Genomic DNA, 13,814 nt, shown 5'->3' with positions numbered 1-13,814 from the left:
TGTTCAGATATTCGTGCCAATTTCTGGCATTTTTTTTTTTAAATTTTTTTTTTTTTTTTTCTTCTTCTTCTGCCTTTTATTTTATTTTTTTTTTTTTTTTTTTTTTTTGGTTGCAGGAGTGTCTGAATGGTGAATTTGTGAGGGTTGGTCCTAACCACAAGTTTACTCCAATTGCAGGATGTCATTGGTAGATCCTTTATCTTTCTTAAATTTTTTACTTTAGAGTTTCATATGGTCTTCTCTTGCCCTTTTCTGAGAATTTAATCCACTGGAATGCCTAAAATTGAATTACTTGCGTCATTTTGCACGTGGTTTCTTAATTTTATCTTACGCTTTGATTTCTGTTTGCAATTATGAGCGAGATTTTCTAGTTCTTGTATTTTGATAGAGAATTTTGTCTAATCTCATCTGTTCTTTCTCTCTCTTTTTTTTTTTTTAAATTTATTTATTATGTCTGCAGGTTCGATGGAGATGGGTGCGTATCTATCATTCATGGTTCATCTCTTGGGATGATGTCTTTAAATTTAATTTTCTCTATTACTCTTCCCCTGCAAATAGCTTAAACTTCCTTGTATGTGTCAAATCTTTTGACATAAGATTGCAGATCATTTATAGTTGATTGCAATATTTTTATTTGCTAGAAGAACCTATTTGGCTATTTCCATGTTTTGCTATGCAATAGTGTCTAGACTGCATTGGGCATCCATGAAAATGCCTCCTTTTTGCATGGTATTGTATGATCTACTGTGTACACAATAGACTTACATGAAATTATTGGATTCTTTAATTGTGCTAAATAAAAATCCATTTGAAGGAAAAGGTTTTTCTGCTGAATCCAAACTGTGTTGTCTGGGGGTTAGAGCTCAAAGTGGTGTTTTCTTTTCAATCAGAAATAAATCTAAAGAAGAGAACCAATAAAAACCAAGAAAAAAATAATGTAGCTTGTTTCTTCAATCTCGAAAGACAAATCAAATTTTTGGGTTTTGATCTTGAATTTTGTAGAACAGATTATTTCAAGTTTTAATAATCATATGTTCCTAAATCCCAACAGTTATACTTAGCTGATCACCAAGGTTGTAAATCCTCGTCAAATCTTGGTTATTCGGCATTTCACAAATCTTTCAGAGCTTACTATCATACTTGATAAGAGTTAGCTTTACCATCTGTTTCTTATCCTCACTTTTTTTCTCTGAATGAAGCAACGACATTCAGTTCAATTAAGAAATTTATTGAAATGATTTAATCACTAGGATATCATCCTTTTCTAAACCTTTACATCTATTTTAAAAATAGAAAATTACTAAGTGGATCTATCTGCCACTTGTGGTGTAGGAATTTTTCTTTTTTTTTATCCGGGTGGATAAGCCTCCTTACTGCAGATACATGATGGCATTTATATATGTGCAGTTGCAGTCTAACTTATGTGTTCTTACATACTTCTAATTTATTTTATTTCCATTTCAGCATTAAGTTTTGTTGCATCAGCATCTTAGCTTATGAGGACATGACATTTGTTTGTTTGAAATTTAGTTATATTTTTCCTTTCGGAAATGTTATAGTTTGGTAGTCTCTTTTCGCCCATTGATATTTCAACTTATTTAAATATCAGGAGTGTTTGATTGTTGGAGCAATCATATAGTGATTGACTATAAACTTAAAAAAATGGCATATTTCTGCAGAATGATTCATGGTATGCACATAAAAGATGGAAAAGCAACATATGTTTCGCGTTATGTGAAGACATCTCGTTTTAAACAAGAAGAGTTTTTTGGCAGAGCTATGTTTATGAAGGTATTCATTGGATTAGCTTAAATGCCGTAAGACTTACTTTCATCTAACAACAATTCCCGAATTTGACAATAAAATGTCTTCCGTCGAAGGTAATGTCTTTCTATTGTTATTGTTATCATTGATGTCACTCAGAAACTTCTGTATGTTAGTATAGTTGAATTTGATTTGTTTCTACAAATAAGCTATTCATATAGAGTGTGATATTTGCTAATTTTCCCTCAATTTTGAGGACGATAGGATGGTTTACTGTTAAGCTTTCTAGAAGTCAATTCTTACATTATATTTATCTTTGTAATTTCTACTTGGATCAGAATCAGAATTCAATCTTCCTCAAATTTCACATAATATCAGAGTCATAATAGTTCTTTGGGATTTCTGAAAGCCTTCATTGTTGTTTTTTCGTGATGGTCTTCATTGTAGTCAATTTCAAATCCGTGGCTTCATCACTGTTTAGTTTTCTTTGTGATTAATTCCTGTCATGGTTTTTAGCGTCCTTTTTTTTTTCACTTTCTGTGCTTGTTTTCCTTCACGATCATCATTAGCAATTGCTGGTCCTGTTATCAAACTTTGTTAATCTTCATCTCATTCACGTTTGCCCAACATGTCTGAAGTACCTAAACCTACTTGCACCACTGCACCAGGATCTTCTAGTATTGAGTTGTCTATTTACTCTGAAAATCATACACTTTGCTAATTCCAAATCGAATGAGAGAAATTTTATGGATTCCTCTGTCTATCTAGATCTCTAAAAGGCAAAGGGAAATTAAAGTTATCAACGGGGACATCATTGAACCATTAAAAGGGACCAGATGTACCAGAACTGGGAGGTTGCTAGATTTGACTTTGGCTAGTTTTTCCTATTTCCCATGTTAACAAGGAGTTGACAAGTTCCTTGACCCGTAAAAGCATTGTACATCACTTGTCATGAGAGTGACAGAACAGAAAAATAGACATCTCAAAGTCGATCGTACTCTCTTATTCCAAATGAAGGTACGAAGAGGCTAGAAGGGTTATGCTATACTGACAGCCACACACTTATCGTCAACCGAATGCTCATCAAAGTTTTTTGAACCCCAAACACCAATGAAGAAACTCATTTCTAAAAGAAATGAAGAGATTCAGTTCAATGAACTATTAATAAGCCTAGTCAATGCCTTGAACGAAACTTAAATTAATGGATTTACTTACTCAAATTGGCAGAATCAGTAATCACCCCCACTTAGAATTTACTTAAAATGACAACTCAACGTGCTCAAAGATCTTAAAAATTGTTTGTGTTGATAAAGTAAATAGCATATAATTGATAACTGGGAGTAACCTGAAGCTTATATTTGACTGACTGGATTTGGACATGTCTCAAAATTAATTAGCATTTGATACTTGATAGCTCTCTTTTTCCTTCTCACTTTTAATTTTTATTTGAGAGAATGATAGAGCTGGATATGTCTCCAAATTAACCCCCATTTGATTGTTCTCTTTTTATTTTTCTTTGAGCAAATGTGATGGTTGGTTTCATAAATATGATCCTATATCCATTTTATATCTCTTCCTTTCGCTGCATTATCCTGTGCACGTTATTTGCAGATTGGAGACCTGAAAGGGGTGTTTGGATTGCTCATGGTTAACATGCAAATGCTCAGAGAAAAACTAAATGTATTAGATATGTCCTATGGGAATGGTACAGGTGGGTCAGATATTTATGCTTTCCCACTGCGAATCTGGCTTTGCATATCTTACACCTTACACCCTCTCTTTTTATTAGAGTCAATGGCAAAACTTGGTAAACAATACATGTATTTATTAGTAAATACAATTTCAGTCAGAGACAAACCTGTAGTGTTGTTTCGGCAATCTACAGGTAGGTCAATCAAGTTTTCTCACACCTAGACACAGTTTTTCCAGCTTTTACTTTTTCAAGTTTTAAAATCGTAGATATCACAATTAACTTTATAAATCTAGGAAACGTCCATCTCATATCTTCTGTTTACTTCTGTTTGTGAATTGCTGATTATATATTGTTACTTTTCTGCCAGCTAATACAGCTCTAGTATATCACCATGGAAAGCTTTTGGCACTTAGCGAGGCAGATAAACCATGTAAGCTTTTTATCTTCATTCTATAGAAGTATCTTTTTCTGCGAACTTGAATTTTCACGATCCTATCATTTTTGTGTGGTTTTCCGCCTTTTGCCTTTTTATTTTGTCATAAAGCTGGAATGTGAAATTCTCATGTATCAGCTTTACATCTCGTGGATAGCCATGTGAGAGATTACTTTCATTATAAAGAGACCCCAGATTAGTATTCATTATTTCTTTTTTGTTTTAATATATTCCTTCTCTCGTACAGATGCCATTAAAGTTTTGGAAGATGGAGATCTGCAAACTATCGGCTTGCTGGACTATGATAAAAGACTGGCACATTCTTTTACTGCTCATCCTAAGGTTGATCCATTCACCGGTAAGAGACATGCTTCTGTGAGTAGAGCAGATATTTTGACATTCAATTAATTTTATGTCTATTAAACACACCTTGACCTATTCAATACAGGTTATTGGTTTATGCCTTTCCTTACCTAGCTGCAATAGTCAGCTCACTTTTTATTTAGCTAGCAACAGTTTTGCTTTCAGCTCGAATACACATCATTCTTGATTACCAAGTTGGCTTTATTCAATTTAAAATGAACTGATAATTTAATAGTGCATATGCTTTGATCGATTATGTTCAAATTATGACAATTTTCAGTCAGATAATCTGTGATTGCTATCCTAAGAAAAACAGAATGAATACATGAAAACATAATTCCAAGGTGCTTATAAAAACTTTGCATGCAGGAGAAATGTTTACCTTTGGCTATTCACATACACCACCATATGTAACATACAGAGTTATATCGAAGGATGGAGCAATGAATGATCCAGTTCCAATAACAGTATCAGGCCCAATCATGATGCATGATTTTGCAATTACTGAAAACTATGCAATTTTTATGGACCTCCCGTTATACTTTAAGCCAAAGGTATGGTAGTCCAACAATATTATTTATTTCTCTGATTATAGTGTCTGTACTAATTACTTGTACGTAATGCATGCTTTATGATACTTGGTTATTAGTTTGCACCTTCATCGGGCATCACATCTTCTGAGTGCAAAAAGGGTCTCCTCGACGTTTCTCTCGGCCCTTTCACCCATCTAAATATCACCGCCTACGTAACCTATGCACTTGAAAGAAAGTGATCTAAGTGTTTCACCTCTCCATGCTAAAAGGGATATATCAACCTAATGACATTCGCTTGTCCTTCATCTGAATCAAGTCATCAACTTCCATAAAATAGCACCAACTAATTTCTGCATCGAAGAAGCAAAAAGCACCAGTGTATTGCTGATTATCATGTTGCGTTATTGATTTCATGATCTCATCATAGTGTGGTTTTTTTTTTTTTTTTTGAGCCTTCATGGGCAATTTCCAGATCGATTTTCTGAAGAAATCCCAAAATCCAAAAATTATGGGATGCTAGAATATTTTGTCATGTTTAGTTAGGAATAATTTTGTTTTTCCCTTATTTTATTTTTTTCCTTATTTAGAAGATTACATTCCTTTCCCGTCATTCCCTATTGTACTATATATTGAGCACAGGAGACTTGTAATATTATTGAGAAATATAGAATACATCTTTTTTTCTCATTCATCTCATATGGTATCAGAGCCACGGCTCTAGCCTAAACAAGGCAGGTCAATGGCAGAAAACACAAGCCAATACTTTGCAAATTCTGAGTTTGTTACAGATGAAACAGAAGTCGTTCCAACCGTGAATTCATTTGGAATGGATAATTCTTCCTTCCAACTCTTGGTGGAAAAACTTCATGGGCGAAACTACAGGGAATAGACATAGTCAATTAAATTAATTGTCGAAGGAAAGGGCAAAATAAGATATCTTACTGGAGATGAGAAGCAGCCTACAGACGTGAATCTTCAGAAGAGATGGAAGTCCAAAAATTCCATGGTCATGGAATGGCTTGTGAACTCAATGAAACCATCAATTGGTAAAACCTACCTCTTCATGCCAACTGCTCGAGATATATGGGAGGCGGCCGCGAAATGTACTCTGACGCCGAAGACTCCTCTCAAATTTTTGAAATTAAAACCAAGCTTTGGCAATTGAAGCAAGGAGAAAGAGATGTGACAGATTATTACATGGAAATGACAAATCTGTGGCAAGAATTGGATTTATGTGTCGAGGAGGAATGGGACTGCTCCAAAGATCGCGCTCGGTACAGAAAACGATTGGAAAACGAATGGGTTTATGAATTTCTAGCAGGATTGAAACGAGAATTGGACGATGTGCGAGGAAGGATACTGGGTCGTCGACCATTACCATCGCCACGTGAAGTATTCGCCGAAGTTAGGCGAGAGGAGAGCCGGCGACTCATAATGCTGAAGAAGGAGATTGGGCCGGCTGGGAGTGATATGTCGGCCCTTACCTCTATTAATTTAAATGGGCCAGCAAGTTTACATGGAATTGGGCCTATACATGGGTCTAATGGAGTTGGGCCAGATGGGAATGTCACCAATGCTAAGAAGACTTATTTTAATGGGCCTAAGGCAGTTGGGCCTAACGGGTCAACCTAGAATTTTAGAGGAGGAATCAAAATTGGATCGGGTCCAAAACAAAATGGACGCCCATGGTGTGACCATTGCTGTAAAACTGGTCAAGATGAAAATATGTGTTGAGATATACATGGAAAACCAGCAGACTGGAAGCCGAGACAGAACTCTAAAAATAACGCCTATCAATCTGCAGTCAATTCCACTGAGATAAAAACCTCCACTTCAAAGGGTGCATTCAATCCCAAACAGCTAGAACAACTCTATAAAATGTTCTCCGATTTCCAAACATCCGGTCCGACAAGTTCACTAGTGCACAGAGGTAATTTCTTAAGAGCTCTTAGTATTACCACATCCCTTTCCCGAGTACCATGGATTATTGATTCCGGCGCGTCCGACCATATGACGGATTCCCACAACCTATTTTTTACATATTCACCTTGTGCTGGGAATCTCAAAGTCAAAATTGCAGATGGCTCACTCTCTCCAATAGCTGGAAAAGAGAGTATTCGCATCTCGAACTCAATTACTTTAAACAATGTTCTCCTATTCCAAACCTGTCCTGCAACTTATTGTCCATTAGTCAATTGACAAAAGACTCAAATTGTTCCGCTAATTTTTTCCCTTCTCATTATGTCCTTCAGGATCTATTATCGGGGAAGACGATTGGCAGTGCTAAAGAATGTGAGGGACTTTACTACTTTGACGAGACGGATGTGAGTAAACAATGTAAATTTGCTAGTTGTGATTCTGCATTTATTCCCATGGATAGCGACATTCTTTTATGGCATTATAGAATGGGGCATCCAAATTTCAATACTTAAAACAGGTATTTTCTTCAATATTCTCGAATAAAGTTCTTTAGAGATTCAGTGTGAAATGTGTCAACTCGCAAAACACCATCGCTCCTCATTCCCGAAATCCACATACAAGTCATCCAAATCATTTACCATGATTTATAGTGATGTATGGGGACCTTCACGAATCCCTAATCGCACCCACACAAAATGGTTTGTCACATCTATCAACGACCATACACGAATTTGCTTGATCTATATGTTAAAAGAAAAAACTGAAGTCCGGTCAGTGTTTATAAATTTCCACTTGATGGTAAAGACCTAATTTCAAACCACAATCCAAATTCTGCGCACTGATAACGAGACTGAATATTTCAACAATACCCTAAATAACTACCTTCAAGAAAATGGGATAATCTACCAAAGTTCTTGCGACGATACCCCTCAACAAAATGGGATTGCTGAACGTAAAAATAGACACTTACTTGAGGTTGCCCATGCCCTAATGTTCACTACAAAAATGCCTACAAAATTTTGGAGGATGCCATTTTAATATCAGCTTATCTTATAAAGCGAATGCCTAGTCGTATCCTCAATCTCGAATCTCCCCTACAATCAAGCATACCTTTAAGAGTGTTTGGGTGTACAACATTTGTACATATCCACTCTCATCATTGAAACAAACTAGCCCCTCGTGCACTTAGGTGTGTATTCATTGGTTATTCACCCACACAGAAGGGAATGCTATGATCCCACCACAAACAATGTATTCATCAGCTATGACGTCACATTTTTCGAAAAAACTCCTTATTTCCAAAAACCTTCTCTTCAGGGGGAGAAATTAAGTGAAGATCGGTTCTCGGAAATTACTCTCTCTGCATCTGAATCCATCCCAACCACTATACCTACGAAACCACCTTGTCCTATTGAATCCTCTAAATGAGACAATTTAAACTCGGGGGGAGGGGGGTTGCAGAAGAACAACGTGACAAAGAGATGTTGGTTTACTCAAGGAAGCCAAAGTCAAAGTAAAAGGAAGACCTTACACTCGAGGCACAAAAAGAGTCAGAACCGATAATAGATCTAGACGATCAGGTAACCACCTCTAAAACCTCTGACATTAACCTGCCTATTGCTCTCAGGAAACAAACTCGATCATGTACCATGCACCCTATATCTAAATTCATAGCTTATAAAACCTTATCTCCAAGATTTCGAAATTTGATGTGATAACTACCAAAAGGAAAGAAGCCCGTAGGGTGTAAATGGGTATTTAATGTCAAATACAAAGCACATGGGACAATCGAAAGGTACAAAGCTTGTCTTGTTGCAAAGGGGTATACTCAGACCTATTATATAGATTATACAGAAACGTTTGCACCGGTAGCAAAGTTGAATACAATTCGAGTATTTCTATCTCTAGCAGCAAATTTGGATTGGCCACTCCAACAACTTTGACATAAAAAATGCATTCTTGAATGGTAATTTGGAAGAAGTCTTCATGACACTACCACCTGATTTTTATACAGAAAATGGAGACAACAGGGTATGTAAATTGAAAAAATCACTGTATGGGCTCAAACAGTTACCCCGAGCATGGTTTGATAGATTTGTAAGAGTATTAAGAAATCAGGGATATCAACAAGCATAGTCAGATCACACTATGTTTTTCAAATTATTTGAAGATGGGACAAAAGCTATTCTGATTGTATATGTGGATGATATAATCCTTACTCGAGACAATACAATTGAGATGGAAAGACTAAAAAGAAGCCTAGGCACTGAATTTGAAGTGAAAGATTTGGGATCAAGACATTTTTTGGGGATGGAAGTAGCCAGATCAAAAAGGGGCATCAGTGTTTCACAACGAAAATATGTTCTGGACTTACTAACTGAAATTGGTATGCTTGGATGCAAGCCAATCGAAACTCCTATAGAGACTGACAAGAAAATAGATGACAGTGGAAAACTTGTTGAAAGAGATAGGTATCAACAATTAGTTGGAAAACTAATCTACCTATTGCACACTAGACCTGACATTGCATTTGCAGTTAGCGTGGTAAGTAAACACATGCATTCACCAAAGGAAGCTCATCTGGAGGCAGTATATAAGATTCTAAAATACCTTAAGGGTTCTCCTGGAAAAGGCCTCTCTTTAAGAAAGATGGAAAGAAGGAAGTAGAAGTATTCACTGATGCTGATTGGGTTGGGTCAATAGAAGACAGAAGATCAGCTACTGGCTATTGTACTTTTGTTTGGGGAAACCTGGTAACATGGAGAAGTAAGAAACATAATGTAGTAGTTAGAAGTAGTGCTGAAGCGGAATTCAAAGTAGCTACCTAAGGAATATGTGAAGGATTGTGGATTAAGAAACTTTTAGAAGAATTGCAAGTCACAGTGAGAGTCCCAATCAAACTATACTGCGACAATAAAGCAGCTATCAACATCTCTCAATCTAGTTCAACATGACAGAACTAAACATGTAGAAGTGGACAAACACTTCATGAAGGAGAAAGTTGAAAATGGAACTATTTGTATGATATACGTTCCAACCAAAGATCAGACTGCGGACATCTTCACTAAAGGACTACATCGACAAACTTTTGATGAGTGTATTTGCAAGTTGGACATGATCAATAACTATGATCAAACTTGAGGGGGAGTGAAGAAATCCCAAAATCCCAAAATTATGGGATACTAGAATATTTTGTCATTTTTAGTTAGGAATAATTTTGTTTTTTCCTTATTTTATTTTTTTCTTTATTTAGAAGATTACATTCCTTTCCCGTCATTCCCTATTGTACTATATATTGAGCACAGGAGACTCGTAATATTATTCAGAAATATAGAATACATCTTTTTTTCTCATTCATCTCATTTTTTCCTTTCAATTCCAATATAAGTCAATCAAATACTCCCTCTATCCACGATTTAGTTGACTTTTCAGTCAAACAATCGGTTTCTTATTTATGTAGTTACTTAGTGTGGTTTTGATTAAAATCAAGGATCTAAGTCAAAATCAATAATTAATTTTAACCATATTTTATGGAACTCACACATTTTAACTACACATTTTATTAACTTTTATGAAAATCTACTAAAAATTTAATTTTAATTCCCACAAAAAACGGCTTAAATGGTGAAAAATTCCCACTAAATATTATCATTTTATATCATTTTTTTTTTCAAAAAAATAAAGTGGTGAAACGATAGGCATAAGACTATCCATTTGACCACAAAAGTTTACCAAGACATTCTACAGCAGATGGAGGGTTGACATGTTTAACATTTTCAAAACTCATTGGGCTTGATTGTAATCAGTGTTTGTTATCTAAACTCTATGTGACTTCTATCTATTTCTTTTAAATAGAATTTTACTGTTGTGGTACTACTACTATAACTGACAGAAAATACTATTGCTAATGTATTTAAAGCTTTTATGACTTGTAATCTATTTCAGATAAACATAAAAGTCAATTTCTAGTTGACTCTATTTGGTCTGTCAAGAGATCCCTTATTGCTGATTTTGGAACTTTTGAAAATCAACATCATTTCCTAGAATCTTTTGGCATCTCATAAATAGGTTTCCTACCAGGATACTCGTTGATCAAATCATTCATCATAATCATACTTCACTATCCATCTTCATATTTTCAGGAAATGGTGAAGGATAAAAAGTTTATTTTCAGCTTTGATGCTACACAGAAAGCTCGTTTTGGCATACTTCCGCGGTATGCAAAAAATGAACTCCTAATCAAATGGTTTGAGCTTCCAAATTGCTTCATATTCCATAATGGTGAGGAACTTTGCTTTTGTATGTGCCTAAAAGAATTTACAGATGAAAATGCTCCCTGTACTTTTTTCTCTTTCAAGGGTCTAATATCAGTTTCATAAGAACTAGAACAAGCTCACTTGTTAATACATAATGACATTGTCAGTCACTCAGTAGTTTTTTTTTTTTTAGCTTGGATTTCACATAGAGCTCTAGCTTTGCTCAGGACTGTTTATCTTCTCATGAAGGACAATGTTGTTATCTAGGAGAAAACAATTTCGGTTGAAGCAAATCAGCACCTATCAAAATCTTTTGAGTTAAAAACTTCTTGGTCATTAAACGTTCCAAAGGTCTCATTTTAGTCATCAAACCTTTTTTTTTTTTTTTTGGCATAGATAGTCACCGAACACTGCACAATTATTTTAGTTTAGTCGCCTTTCAGTCTTCACATATCCGTTTGTTAATTAATGGGTTCGTTAAGGTGTCTGACAGTGTTCCTTATCTAGAAGATAGCCTTAGTGGGATTATATTTATAATCTAAAAAAATATTTTTACACACAATTTCTGTTTAACATCACTTATTTAAACGTTTTAAACTCTCTCATTTATCATTTTATTCATTCGATGTAGAGATCAAAGGCAATTTTGGATATTAATTTGGTTGATTTTTATCCCTGATGTCATTTATGTTATCTTTATGAGTCTCGTAATTGGTCACATCACCCAAATCCAATAAGTCGACTGAAGGATATGTGGTCTTGACCTAATTGAAACAACTTTGTTAGTTTGGTGACCATAAATGTTAAAAAATGGTTCAGTGACTAAAGTGACACCTTTTTCAGAGTTTGGTGATTGAGTTTTTAAAAATCTTAAATGGAAAATAACCAAAATGCAAAGAAACTATATTTGAACAAGATTGTAGCAGCCTAGAAGGTGAGCGATTACACGATCTATTTCAAATTTATTCACTAGTAATATAGAATCCTGAACTTTCCACATCATCAAGAGGATATATTTTTTCAAATATAAATGATATTACATTGTCCCATATGACCTATTAGTCTATGCCACTCCTTTTTTAGATCAGCAAATTTAATCAATCAGCTTTGAACACTGAAATGGATGATAATCTATAATGTGTTCACTGGTTGCAACTACTGTTAAATTTAGATAAAACTAAACATTTTCAGTTCAAAGGTAAAGAATGATAGTAGCAAGGCAATAAAATTTATTTTCTAAATCAGCTATCACAGAGTCCATAAGCAAATTAAATTAAAAGAACCAATACAATTGCACAAAGGTGTTAAAAGATAATATCTGAAGCCAAGCAGTTACATGCATATTCATCCTCTGATTCTATCATTTACATGATTCTTCTTACCTTGTTTTTACAACAATGACTGGTGGGAGGGGGTGGGAGGGTGTGTGTGTTTGTGTGTGAGAGAGAGAGAGTGAGAGAGAGAGAGAGAGAGAGCGAGCGAGCGCATGATTTCTCCTGTGTTCATTCCTTGCATTTCTCAAGTTTTATCCGTATATCATGATGAGAATCTTGTGCCGTAGTTGTGATGTTACCAGTCCTCACACATTTCATGTATTTATATTTCAATTATTTTTATCAGCAAATGCTTGGGAGGAAGGAGATGAAGTTGTTCTTATCACTTGTCGCATTGAGAATCCAGATCTTGATATGGTTAATGGCGCCGTTAAAGAAAAGCTTGAGAATCTCAAAAACGAACTGTAGGAGAGCTCAAAGCTGATAGATGTCTTTATAATATTTCATTTCTGAAAGATGAATTCTCATTCTAGTTATGTCTATCAGGTATGAGATGAGGTTCAACCTCAAAAATGGTCTGGCTTCACAGAAAAAATTATCTGTATCTGCTGTAGATTTTCCAAGGGTGAACGAAAGTTATACTACGAGGTAAATGTCTTATAAACTTTGTTAATGATTTGGAATTTGCATCTGAATGATTTCAGTGGAGAAGCTGGACATGAAAATCAATGATATTCAGCAATTTTGGGTCAATGACACTATAAATTCAGTTGCATCTGTCATGATAGATGTTATCCTTATTGCTTTTTAGCTAAATTCCATCTCTATTTCCTGTATTTTTTTTGTCATATTTAGATTATAATGATATCTGCATAATCACAATTGCTTTATGTATCTAGGAAACAGCGATACGTATATGGAACAACACTGGACAAGATTGCCAAGGTAACTGGGATTATCAAGTTCGATTTGCATGCAGAACCAGAGACTGGAAAAGAAAACTTAGAAGTTGGAGGAAATGTTAAAGGTATCTTTGATCTGGGACCTGGACGATTTGGTTCAGAGGCTGTCTTTGTTCCCCGGCATCCTGGTACTACATCTGAAGAAGACGATGGCTACTTGATTTTCTTTGTACACGATGAGAACACTGGGTACTTGTCTCTATCTCCCTCTGATACACTGTTTGGGGTCATTTTGGCTTGGACTCTTGACTTGTATTGCAAATCCAAATGCAGTATGCTTACCCTTACTCATATTTGATCACATATACAGAAAGTCGGCAGTGAGCATAATTGATGCAAAAACGATGTCACCTGATCCTGTTGCCATTGTTGAATTGCCCAAGAGAGTTCCATACGGATTTCATGCTTTGTTCGTGACAGAGGTAAATTTTATCCATTTTTATTTCTTTTTTGTTTCCTTTTGTGTATTCTTCTAGTTAAAAACACCGACAGATAAACGAAGCTAGAATGCAAATCGTATAGACTAAATGTTTGAACCAGTTTCTTTTTTTTTTTTTTTTTTTTTGATACGTAATCAAGTAATTTTATTAGTAGATAATACATGAGGGGTGTATTA

At 35.2% G+C, this 13,814-nt stretch overlaps 1 protein-coding gene across 1 annotated transcript in view; it reads left to right on the top strand.

Annotated features, from left to right (window-relative positions):
- The window catches only part of LOC111388853 (carotenoid 9,10(9',10')-cleavage dioxygenase-like), a 13,816-nt gene extending 100 nt beyond the window's left edge, over positions 1 to 13,716 (top strand). The window contains exons 2-14 of the mRNA XM_023013664.1: positions 108 to 187; positions 461 to 475; positions 1,680 to 1,791; positions 3,376 to 3,475; positions 3,825 to 3,887; positions 4,138 to 4,248; positions 4,623 to 4,807; positions 7,039 to 7,110; positions 10,849 to 10,987; positions 12,583 to 12,700; positions 12,783 to 12,884; positions 13,136 to 13,387; positions 13,509 to 13,716. Of these exons, the coding sequence (XP_022869432.1) occupies positions 108 to 187; positions 461 to 475; positions 1,680 to 1,791; positions 3,376 to 3,475; positions 3,825 to 3,887; positions 4,138 to 4,248; positions 4,623 to 4,807; positions 7,039 to 7,110; positions 10,849 to 10,987; positions 12,583 to 12,700; positions 12,783 to 12,884; positions 13,136 to 13,387; positions 13,509 to 13,674 (1,515 nt within the window). The 3' untranslated portion in view covers positions 13,675 to 13,716. The remainder of the gene's footprint in view (positions 1 to 107; positions 188 to 460; positions 476 to 1,679; positions 1,792 to 3,375; positions 3,476 to 3,824; positions 3,888 to 4,137; positions 4,249 to 4,622; positions 4,808 to 7,038; positions 7,111 to 10,848; positions 10,988 to 12,582; positions 12,701 to 12,782; positions 12,885 to 13,135; positions 13,388 to 13,508) is intronic.
- Positions 13,717 to 13,814: the final 98 nt, after the last annotated feature.

Source organism: Olea europaea, unplaced genomic scaffold, assembly GCF_002742605.1.
Source record: "Olea europaea var. sylvestris unplaced genomic scaffold, O_europaea_v1 scaffold532, whole genome shotgun sequence".
NCBI lineage: Eukaryota > Viridiplantae > Streptophyta > Magnoliopsida > Lamiales > Oleaceae > Olea > Olea europaea.
This window is presented reverse-complemented; position numbering and strand designations above follow the sequence as displayed.